Source organism: Pterocles gutturalis, unplaced genomic scaffold, assembly GCF_000699245.1.
Source record: "Pterocles gutturalis isolate BGI_N339 unplaced genomic scaffold, ASM69924v1 scaffold10702, whole genome shotgun sequence".
Classification (NCBI taxonomy): domain Eukaryota; kingdom Metazoa; phylum Chordata; class Aves; order Pterocliformes; family Pteroclidae; genus Pterocles; species Pterocles gutturalis.
Window position 1 is genome coordinate 1 of NW_010115354.1, and position 12,605 is coordinate 12,605.

The window sequence follows — 12,605 nt, forward strand, 5'->3', positions numbered from 1 at the left end:
CCACACAAACCACCCCACAGGGCAGGCACTTTATTTCATTTCACATTTGAAGCCAACAGGGGAGAATATGGAAAGGCAATGGGCTAAGAGTTGGGCTAGGATCATGCTCAATAGAAACAGACAACCTAATTTAGTGCAGCATTAGACATGTGTGGTTCTGTGTTCAGCCCCACTATTTAGTCCAACAAAACATGTGGGATTAAAGCAGCATGGCAGACAAACCGATTCTTACCCTTCTTCCTTACACCAGGGCAGCACAGCTCACGTTCCCATGTATTCACCCCATTTCAGCAGCACATTTTGGAACGTGCAGCACAGAAGATTTCCAGTAAAAGCCAAGTAAAGTTTAGTTCAAACTTTGAAAACATTTAAAAATCTTTCCTTTTCCATCTATTTGGTAGCTTGCAGAAATCATGCACAGTTGGAAAAAATACCTACAGCCAAAACCAAATAAAAAAACCCCAGATGCCCAACTCACACATCACCTCACTGACTGATCACTAGCAGTGTATAAAGACAGGCTGAAATACTGAGCAATCATGGACTCCAGCTCCTCTTCCCCACTCTTTGTATAAAACTGTTTTAGTTCCTCCCCAAATAACCACAAAATGAACACATTTTGTTAATCTGTGGAATTTTATTTGAACGGGATGATACCCAGTACGGTACATTGGATGAACCAAAATAAGCAGAAACAGACTTGGGGATTGTCAAATAAGGCACATATAAAAAGTCTACATGCGTAATCCAGTGAAACAGACAGTTTTTATATGTTGGAGGTAGAAAGGATTACAAAAATACTGACAAATCTTACGCAGTAGTAGATCTGTTAAAACAATTACCTCTTAGGTCCCCGTTTTGGAAAGTGATCTTAAAAATAATGCTTATTCAGCATCTGATGTTGGCATAGTTGGGCCATTTATGGTTTTACGCATCAAAAGAATGCTACTGATGTTAAAAGTTATCAGTATCAATATAGAAATAAAGAATAAACAATAAAGAAACTATAAAAAGTTATAAGTGTTCATAATAAAATTTCTAAGTATTCATAAAATTAATGGTCATCAGTAAAGTAAGAGTCCTGGGGGTAAAACATCACTTTTATTCCTTGAATTCCACAACATAGTAACATTTTAGAGACCTAATGAAGCTTTTAACAGTGTGGCTATATCTGCTGGAATGGTTCCTTCTCCTGAGGAATAAAAAACAAGCGTTAGTACAGCTCCAAATATTTCACAAAACCAGACAAAAGTCTAGATTCCCAAAATTGTACAAAATCCTCTACTGGCAGGAGCCTGTCACTAATTTGTGGTTCAAACTCAGAGGGCACTCCCTGTCAAACTGAACAATCATCAGCACAAATACATCTTTCTAGTTTATTTAACATGAAAAAAAACCCCAAAGGCTTGTCTGCATCAAAACCCTTGGTTTTTTTCAGAATCATATATTGCAGCAACCTTAATTCACATCAAGTGGACATCATTATGTGCAAGACACTTACCTGAATCTGCTGCAGTCATATCTTGTTCTAACTTCAGTTTCTGCTGGCTGATTTTGAGCATAGATTCTTCAATAGTCCCCTTACTGATCAGCTTTATGACTTTTACTTCTCTGAAAACCACAGAATAGGATAAACCCATTTTTATCGTTTCTTTGGATTAGTGAGAAAGGGAAGGATGCTTAAAATAAGAAGAAGGAAATGAACAAAAAGGCAATACAAAGAGCTTCTACTTTTTCTGTCTGGACCAACTGCGCTCTGTACTGCCAGAAAACTTGTTTTCTCCTGCACTCCAGTCACCACAAAGTCTGGATGGTCACAAAAATCTCTGTTAACAGAAACAAAGGCAATACAAAGAGCTTCTACTTTTTCTGTCTGGACCAACTGCGCTCTGTACTGCCAGAAAACTTGTTTTCTCCTGCACTCCAGTCACCACAAAGTCTGGATGGTCACAAAAATCTCTGTTAACAGAAACAACTGCATTTCCTCCTCACCCCACACCACAATTTAAATATCAGTTATTAAACATATTGTATTGCTCTCGTTAGCTTATTCTGACGGAAGACTGCCAAACAGACCATGGTTTCACTCTTGATTACAGGGTATCACTTTAGAGCTTGGAAGTCTCCTGAAGAGAACAAACAGCTTTGCCAAACAGTCCCAAAGACTTCAGGATCTGCCTTGAAATAGTTCCTAGCACCAGAAATTTGAGAATTACAGAGAACTGAAAAGGTAGGAAAACACAAATAAGCTTTGTACTGGCAGCAACATGCGTTAGGACAATTACCATCACCTAGCTCCCACACAACCCAGAGCTGGTTTATGCAAGTCTCTGCCTACAGCAGAATTTTTAATCATAAAATACTGTCCTTCTTTTAGCCTCCTTTAAGAGCTTGCCTCCAAGAAAAGCTAAGAGCTATAATTTTTAAAAAAATAATAATCTTACCTTGTCTGACCTACTCTATGGCATCGGTCTTCTGCTTGCTTATCATTGTAGGGGTTGCAATCAATGTCATGAAGAATAACAACATTTGCTGAGGTCAGGTTAATGCCCAAGCCACCAGCTTTGGTCGACAGGAGGAATACAAATATATCCATATCGGTATTGAACTCATCTATTAGATTTATCCTGCAGAACACAAGAAAACATGCATGAGGCCTTGGAGAAAACACCACACTGGCTCCAGAGTTGACTAGAAAAGTTAGAATGATGATCTTCTGAAAGGAAGGACACTGGCATTTGCAAACCAGCTGAAAAGTACAGACATTATGCAGAAGGAAAAAGGGTACCAAGAGTCCTCAGCAGTGACCACAGAAACATCCTCAGAGTGACAGATCGACAGCAAAGAATTAAGAGAGGCTTGGAAAAAGATTCTGGATTAAAACAGGACACAGAGCAAGCTGGAGGAGGGAAAATGACATTTCATTACATGAAACAAATGGGGGGTCAACAGGGGAGGAAGGGCTTTAGCTTCATGACTGTCTTCTGTACCAAATGCACCTACAAGGGAAGGAACAGATTTCAGCTCTAAGTGGGAAGTAATACCACAGCAAGAATGACAGGTTTTTTGAAACAAAGGAAAGAGCATAAAAAAAAAAAATTAAAAGGGGAACAGTAGAAAACCAGCACAGCTCACATACAAGAAAAGCATGGCAGCACTTTCACCTGTGGACAGAGTAAATGGTTTGTCCTAGAGAAATAAAGGGGCTGATCTGCCCGTTGTAAGAGAGATACACTACACTTCTGAGGCATAGGTACAGGTGAGCTTTTGTTATGGCATGCTGATGCACAAGCAAATCAAAACACACCACAAACTGCTGAAAACAAGAGGTTCCCATTTCAATGGCTAGGACTGTAACCTGACCATCTGAAACACACCTTTCAGCCTCATCCTTACTAAGGCAATCTGAAATCCAACATTATGATTCTATGATTAAACCCGTTCTAGAGTCAATGCCCAGTGACCACAGAATTCTATACATCGGAAAACAAAGGTAAGGGGTTTAAGTCACCTCCCCACCATCATGCATACATCCATTTTTTTCTCTCTCATCTTCAGCAGAAAAAAAGTCACATACCGATCAGAAATCTGTGTTTTTCCATCCAACCTAATGTATCTATGGTTCCAATGCCTTAGGACAACTTCCAAGATATCCAGCATCATAGTAAACTGGCTAAACAATACAACTATGTCACCCTGGAAAAGACAAAGCAAACCAAAAGTTTTAAAACAGGTCAATTATGGATCACGTACTACATAAATTCTTTAATGAACTGCAGAAATACTTTATTGGTGCAAATACGTGATTTTCCTTTGACTGGGTCCCTATTTTCCAAACTAAAAGTCTAGGCTGAAATTCATCAAGTCAGGACTCTCAGTAAAGATGTCGTATCCAGTATTTCTGCTGCATTAACCCGCCTTCTGTCAGTGCAATAATTTCTTCAATTACTTTGTACTTAGGGGACTCAAGCAACCTAGAAATCACCTGTCAAATGCATCAATGACAGGTCTACTCCATCTACAAACATCAACAAAGCCTATTTTCACTGAAAACTTAAATTCCATATCATACAGAGCAGTAGCACCCTGTTGCCTGAAATAATCAACCAGATGCACAACACACACTCGTGCAAATTCAGGATACTTAAAAGGTGCAAGTATTGCTTTGCAATGCTGTGCATCACACTGTAATACTCCACAGAAAAGCAACTGGGTTGCATGTACAACTCGCAGATGGGAATTTAACCAGCTATTTAGAGACACCCTTTAGATGGACAGGAAAAGATGCTTCAGCCATCTGTGGTACCAACCTTTTCTTTAAGGTCAGAGAGAATGCATTCCAGTGCTCTAAACTTTCCAGAATCCAAGATCGTATCCATGTCTAACTTGAAGTCACTGATGTGACAATATTGCTTAGAAAGCAAATGCAGCTCAAAATCTGACATTACTGTCATATCTTCAAAGATAAGGTCACAGTCAGCATCTCTATGGGTAGAATCACGCAAAACACAATCTTGCTAGACAGGCAAGAAAAAAACCCAAAATACCACATAGTAACATCCAAAAGTTCTGAAAGAACAGAGTAGCACAACTAGACATGGACAAATGCCAGAGCACGCCTCATGCAAGCAACCCCAGGTTTATAGTAGAGGATCATTACTTCACCATTTGGCTTTTACAAGAACTTGTACTACCAATAAACTAAGAAGGATATGCTCAACCTCTACAGAAATGACCTAGTTCCCATGAAGCCTTATGACCTTTTACCCCCATATCAGACCTCTTCCCCTGAAGACACATTCCCTAAAAGGGAGGTCCAATCCTTGGATAGATGGTAGAAGACATGGGAAGCCCAGCCCAAGATGTAGGGTGGGTAGAGGGATGTCATGCCTGGAAGAAAGAGGAAAAAAAGCCACACCTGGAGAGTACGATGGTATAAGTAGGAATAAAAAGGGACAAAAATCCTTCATAAGCTAATGGGTAACTTCCTCCCTTCCCCCTAACCTTGACTGGCTTTATTTAAACAAATCAGCTGCAGCTATTCAAGGCCACCTGCAACTTTCTTAGAGCACCTGCTGCACATTCTTTTTTTTAATATACTTTACAAAGAAGCAACAATTCTCCCCCAAGTCCACAGGCACTAACTCCAGACAAATTACCAAAAAAAAAAAAAAATCCTAAACAGTTCAATACTTATGCCTTCCCTAGTTTAGTTCTGTACAGCCTAGATTTCATGCTACTCAGAAAATGCCAGTAAACTCAAGTGCCCACCCAAGATTTTTTTTTTTTTCAAAAGTACTTTGGTTTTAAATTTTTGAGTGGAGGGAAGAGGTGTTAAGGGGAAGCTATTGAAAAGGAGATGACTGCAGTCCCACAACTGTTCTCTCTATTCTAATATCTGACACAAAAAAATCCGTGCTAAACAGAGACAGAGCTTGATTAGAGCACTGGTAGATGCAGAGAAATAAAAAGCAGCAACAATGAATTATGTTTTGCAAAGACAGTTTTGACCAGAGGACTGAGAGTTAAAAAAAAATAAATCTATAAATCTATTTAAATTGCATTAAAAATTCAGAGAAATTAAGGATTGCTTCTGAATCTCATCACCTTACCTTGAGCATAAGCTTGGACATTGTCCTGAGCTTGTCAGTTGCGTAATACTGACTGTGCAAGAGAGGGTGGTTAGCCATTTTTCTAAGTTGCATCATGAGATTTCCCCTATCAGAGTTTTTCTCTGTAAACGAAGAAATAAGGTCTATTCAGAAGTAGGACACAGATGCCTATCTGACACATCTTTATATCTCAGGAGAACTTTATTTATAAGGATTGAATTTAACATTTCACCTATTACCTGAACTTAGGAAAAATTCATAGAAGGAATATAATCATTTTAGGAGTGTTGAGACATTTGTACAAAGCCAGGGATTTGTCATCACATTCAACATACATTTGGGCATGAAAAAAAATCCAGCAAAAGGAAAGGAGATTCTCACATACCACTACTGTTAATAGTCTTCTTGAGCTTGTTAAAGAGATCACAGTAGAGTTGTTCCTGTTTCTCAGACATGACACGTAATTCAACGATATCTTTTTTGGGAGGTAGCTGTTTAAGGACCTGACAAAATAAAAGCATACCAGGTAAAAACTGTACTGCAGTGAACGGACAGTAATCCCGTACTATCTTACAAGCCTGCTTTTAAGCTACTCTGTTCATTCTCCTCATCCCAACTCCTTTCATTGGCTGCAACTTTCCTGAGTTGGCAGTTTGACTTACAAATTCAGAGTTTGTTTTGGATTATACATCACTCCCCCATAAAGTAACAAGGTCTTCATGCTCCTGAAATCAACAAAATAATAATATACACAACAGCCCGAACCTACACTCACACTAAATCAGAGATACCCCCTTCAAGCCCATGACCACTAAGTATGCAAGTGCACAGAAACATTTTTTTGGATCATTATTAAGTTTTCCCTTTCTTTTCTATCTACGCAATTCTAAACAGAATAATTTAAACAGGTTTTGGTCTTCAAAATGAAAAAGAAACATTTTGATGACAGCAAAATAACTTAAAACATACATTTCTAATCAGACATACGCACAAATACACACATCCACATTCATTGCCTTAATCCTTTCAGTTAAAATAAAACATCATTACTATAAAGTCACACATATTTTTCTGGTTAACATGGAGGATTTATCACTTCTCATTGTTTAGCAGTGCATAGAATCATCTTTCAGTGATCTTTCCTAATTACGATCCCCACCTGTAAATAGTCAGCACATAACAAGCATCAAAACCCAAAGCTGCAGCAGGTCACATTTTCACTTGCAAACTGATGAAAGATAGCTCAAGTTTTTTTCTCTTCCTAGATGAACACGTAAAACTATCACTGACAAAATTTGATATTAAATTCTACAGACAGTCTCAAAGACTATCAGGCTTTTTGATATGAAACCATTATTTTAAAGATAAAACATTACCTCATCTTTTACTCTTCTCAGGATAAATGGTTTTATTATCTGCTTTGCATGATCAATCCTCTCTTTTTCACATATGCTTTGTTCTTCAGCATTTTTCTCAGGAAAATATTGCAGGAATTCTGTTACAGTGTGAAGTTTTCAGCTGTAACAACACTATCTTTAACTATTCTAACTGGATGAGAAACCCAGACAGAACAGACAGATCTATCAGGACCATTAGTATTCTGAGATCTCTTGTTATGACATATTTTTACTTTAAAGGGTTTATTTCATTATTTCATTTTTTAGATTGTCGTACTCACATTACCCATTTCCGTAAGATACCAATATAAACCAGAAGTCCATAGATTTTAAAGTAGGTTTTACATTCACTTTTCACATTTCTCTCCTTAGCCTGCTGTCAGGAGCTAAAACGTGCAGTGACATTCACCATCTCGGGCATCCCAGTCTGACAGGGAGCAAGAGAGGGAGGAAAATACGTCTGAAGTGTTCAGGGTGCAACCCAAAACCACTCCTGCTGTAGGAAGTGAGGTCAGGCTGTGGCAGCCCTGCATACGGGTACTACATCAACCCTATATACTCTCCATTGAGGCTTGGAGATTCTCGTTCTGATAAGTTTAAATCATGGCAGTTTATTACCAGAGTGGCAACAGCATTTCTCTACAACACCGTGAGGAATCTGCCCTTTGTCACACTGAGGCACATCGATATATTCCCGTTCCCCCCTCAGTCTGTGAGCCACCAGGAAAGTCTAAAAAAAGTCTGTGACTTAGAGACAGTGTCCATAATATTTCCTCCTGCTCTCACAAATAATTTATAAAAGGCTGCATATGGGCCTTCACGGCTGTAATTGAACGCAGTACAGTGTATGGTCCTATCAAAAGGTGATAATAAAGGATCAAGATGGACGTGAGTGAAGATATTAATAAAAATAAGAACAATAATGTTTTCCTGTATCTCTTACAAACTCTCTCTTTCTCTGTTTAAATGTATATGTACCAAAAAGTTTATATTTCTTTCTGAAGAATAAAACAATGCCAACACTAATGAAAGGTGTACTTAAAAGTTCTAAATACAAATTCACATGCTTGTTATAAGGGAGTAGGAAAAAACAGCAGCACTATCTCACTTTAAGAAGACCATGATAATGTGTTTTAGCTTTCACACGCAAAATTTATGTTTCCATTATGTTACATCTGTGTATATTTACTAAACCAGTGCTAAAGCTTTTATGTGGACTTAAGTTTCTTAGGCTTCCAGGGTATGGATGTCCCAAACATTATTTCTTAAAGAAATCATGGAAAATTTTATAAATCCCTAGATTATTAAAACAAACTGTGATAAAAGAGAGCTGGGTTACAACAGCATAGTCTGAATTTCTCAGGTGAAATCTTAGTGAGAAACTAAGTTCAAACGGAGAAAACCGTAACTGGCACCTAACTTGCAGCAAAAATGGCCTTTTGTCTGTTCTGAAGGAAAAAATAATAACAATTTACCAAAAACACAAAAGAACTTACCATGTATACACACATACACGGATGTGGTTTCACTTTTACAAACGCTGTTGCACGTGTAACGTATTTGCAGCGCCAAGTCCCACAGAACATTACAGCACAGCTGTGCAAAGCCGTCCCCAAAGAACAGGATTGCCACAGGTCATTCTGCTAAACACACCCTTCTTTCAGTGCTGAACTTTGGACCCCTAACACTATAATGCCTTTTGGCCTCTTTTGAGCAGCTCTTATCCCAGCTCATGGCCCTTTGAACCTCTGGAAACCCCTCAGCATGATCACCAATGACACAGCACATCATGAACACACAAATCAGTTATCAAAGGTTAACAAATTCCACCTTATCTGCCAATTTACATTAACTTCTGGACATACAACTCACTTTGCCCTGCTATAAATATTACCTATAATTCTCTTAACTCCTTTTTAAGCCTAAAACAATAAGACTGCAGGTAATGAAATAACACCAAAATAACTCGTTAAATGTTTTAATTGAGCTCTAGCACTTCCCTACCAAGAAAACGCTACAAGAAGTTCCTCTCAATAAACAATATGTTTCCCTAACACTGCATGTGTGTCTGCACAGCCTTAATTTTTTACTAGTCTCAAAAAAAGTAATCAGTTAGCCTAGTAACTCTGTAATACATACAAACACAGAAATAGATTTGTGCAGGATTGGGGAAAAAACCCCACCACTCTGATGTGTTAGAAACAAACCACCTCCTCCAGCTGTACCATCACACATTACTTCTAGGATTTGCTAATTTGCTAATTTCACAGAAACATTTATTTTGGGTTTTTGAAAAAAATCTAAACCTAGATGGAACAAAATTTGATTGTTATAAAGGAACTCTGCCTTAAGTCAATTGTAACTTGCACTTTACCAGTTATTTTGAACTGTTGCAATGTGAAAAATCGTGTAAGCACTGGTGAGCAGTGACGAGTTGTCGTTATATCAGTGCCGCCTGGTGGTTACCTGTCACTGCTTTCTCTGCATAGTGCTGATCAACTTCTGACCGTGCTGGAAGAGTTGGATTTCTGCACAGCTCAAGCACCTGCCTGCAGCAGACACGCAAGGCTGAGATTTGCCCGGTGCACAGCGGTGTGTATGGGCACACGCGTGTGCAGCAGCCAGCTCCACGGAACACCCTGCCATCCTCACTGCTGAGCTCTGCTACCAGCCGCGACATCACCAGCGCCAGAGGGAAGCTGTTCAGCTGCCCCTTCTTCCAGCCAGCAAATGCATTACCGCTAACCTTCCAACAATTTGGAGATTCTCCTGCCCCTTTGATAATGATCACTAACTGGGCGGGACTTCAAATTTCAGCAGATAATTAGAGAGCTCCTCAAATTCTGCCTCATTCCTAAAACATCACCTGTTTCACAGCTGACCAAAGAACTATGTTGGAAGGACTAGCAGAGACATTTATACATACCAGAAGAAAATGCTGTCAAGTGCAGGCAAGAACGTGCCAGCATAACCCTCACCCCAATTTTATCTTTAAAATTTCCCTTGCACAGTGAGTTCAATACTAACATATTAGAATCAGCACATAAAAGATCAGCTTTTTGTGTTTTATTTGATTTTCAGTGAAAGCAAATACCTGAGACTATTTAATCACAAACTTCCCCAAATAACTTATTTCCATATGTAAAATATATAAAAAAAATCTTTCAATAGCCCAGCCTCATGTGTCTCTACTGCAAAACTGTCATAGTCACTTTTATACTTATTTTGAATAAATCTAATTAACATGGGCCTTTGTTCTGAAAAGTTATTTTACTTTAGTAGACGTCAGTATTATACTAAGATTAATTACTGAAATTATTCCTGAATTTTTTGCTTTGCAACCAACCATTTCTTGAAATACTGGATAATATTTTAAATTCATACTTGTATTTACAAAACCAGAATATTTTAATTAAGAATTATCCACAGAAATACCAACCAGATTTGAATATTTTAAATGAAAACAATTTTTATTTTTTAAATGTTTTAATTTTTCAACCAGCTATAGTTGTACTTTACAAAAATAAGTTTATGTTGATTTGAGCAATGACAAGAATTTATTTTTTTTTTAATACTATGCAAGTATTATCCTTCAGTATTCCAGAGGAAAATGTAGGAAACTTAAATCAGAATTCAAAAGGATGATTTTGAGATCAATGCCTCACAAAAAAAACCTGCTACACCCAAGCATCCACAGCTGAAATCCATGCACAGGTTATCTCAAGTTTAATGGGGTTGTTCTAATGAAATATATCTATCACAACTACTGAAATTACATTGGTTTTATTTGGAAAATTTTATTAGTGGGAGAAAAATTATCTCTGCATCAATGTAGCACCATTTCTGTCTGGGAAAACTAAACCAGGCAATGCTTGTGTGAATGCATTTCAGTTTCACCTATGGGAAGGCATGTCAGTTCCCTCCACCCTCCCTATTCACCAATCTGGTCACCAGTGCGTGAGGTTGCAGCCAGCAGTTACAGCATCCACCCGTCACCTCATATACTGGCTGCCAAGCTTGCAAGTGACTTCTTGCCCTGCATCTTCTTGCACTTCAAAGTCAAACTAAGGTACAGAAAACCTTCCCTAAAAACTAATGCCTCCAGTATGGGCACAATAATACAATAAAACAAACAAACAAACAAACAACAACAACAACAAACAAAAAACAAAACCAAAAACAAACAAACAAAAAGAAAGGTATTGGAGATCCCTAGATGTTTTGGGCTTTTCCTCCGCTCGCCACATGTAACAGAGAACATCCTCCAAGCGAAAACATGATTGCCAGGCCTGTCTCCCACATGCTCACAGCGCTTTCCAAGGCTTCCTCTTTCTCAGTCCAAACTGATGTTTCGGATTAGCACATAACATCTGCTAGAACAACACACCAAAATCAACCAAATGTAAAAACCACAGTAGCACCAGGAGCCCTCTCCCCTGCAGAACTTTCCTATATAAACCCGAAACACACATGACAAAGCATAGATAGTTCGGTCAAGAGCACAGTGTGGCAAATTGATTTACTTGCACAATACTGAGAACAGAAAGCAGGTTGCAAAATCACTTACCACGTCCAGGGGCTTCCAATGTACACAGCAACACTGGAGACAGCATCACAAAATTGCAAGGGAAGGAAAAATGACAAAAACCACCACTTCAATCTCTGAAATTGGTTGATGAGCATGAAGGAGTCGTGATTTCTGTTTTCGTGCTTTTGTCGACCAGAATCAGTACCTGCGGTTTCCACAACATCAGACACAAAAGCTGAGCAGCTGTGCAGCTTAGCTAAACATAGAATGCTTAGAGGCTTTTTGGAAGCACTTCCAAACCAGGGGTGACTAAGAGCATGAAATTCACAGGATAGGTTGTCAGAGCTGAATTTAACCAGGGAAATGGACAAGGCCTGCTTTGATGTCAGCAAGGAGGTTTTAGTGTGAAGGAAGTAGAAACACAAATGGAAGTTACTAGTGTAAAGTCTCAATAAGGCCATGGGACAGGCAGCCTGATCATACATCGTTTTGCTCCTTCTCAACACCTCTCACCATATGTGAGACCTGCATAGCTCCTTCACTGCCCAAATTACCTTCCACCTAGGTGCCAGCTATCCGGAACCTACAGATTTAACTTTATGCTATTAAATGCTACGTTATTTTTATGTTATTTATTAAATGCTACAGTTGTTTATGCTGTGTTATTAAAACTTATTTTCCCCAAAGTTGGTGCTGTTGTCTAACGGTGGTATTTGCTGAGCTTTGTTAGCACGTCAGCAGAAAATAAAAAATCCATTTCTGACTGAGGGGGGCTCACACCACAACACAGCACCAGAGAAGCCATGAGAAAACAGCCACCCGTCTGCAGGAAAAAAACCGCTGCAAGGGCCTTGTGACTCCCTGCGAGTGCTCCCGCCCCACCATCCCCAGCGGGGAAGGACGGGGAAGGACGGAGAGAAGGGGCCAAGCCCCTCACATGCCCTGCCGGCCCACCACCCTCCTCATCTCCTCTCACCCTCAGTGCCCCCCAGCCCGCCCCGCGGCCGGACCGCGCATGCGCACAGGAGAGGCGGGAGGCGGGGTGGGGCGGGGTTTCCTTCCCTTTCC

The 12,605-nt window shown here is 39.3% G+C and overlaps 1 protein-coding gene across 1 annotated transcript; it reads right to left on the reverse strand.

Annotated features, from left to right (window-relative positions):
* Positions 1–1,133: 1,133 nt before the first annotated feature.
* On the reverse strand, positions 1,134–9,689 carry LOC104462990 (SWI/SNF-related matrix-associated actin-dependent regulator of chromatin subfamily A containing DEAD/H box 1-like). The gene is given in 9 exon segments (XM_010075157.1): positions 1,134–1,189; positions 1,496–1,611; positions 2,445–2,627; positions 3,578–3,696; positions 4,311–4,517; positions 5,613–5,734; positions 5,998–6,115; positions 6,989–7,107; positions 9,476–9,689. Coding segments are annotated over 9 exon segments (1,254 nt in total).
* Between the last annotated feature and the right edge of the window lie 2,916 nt (positions 9,690–12,605).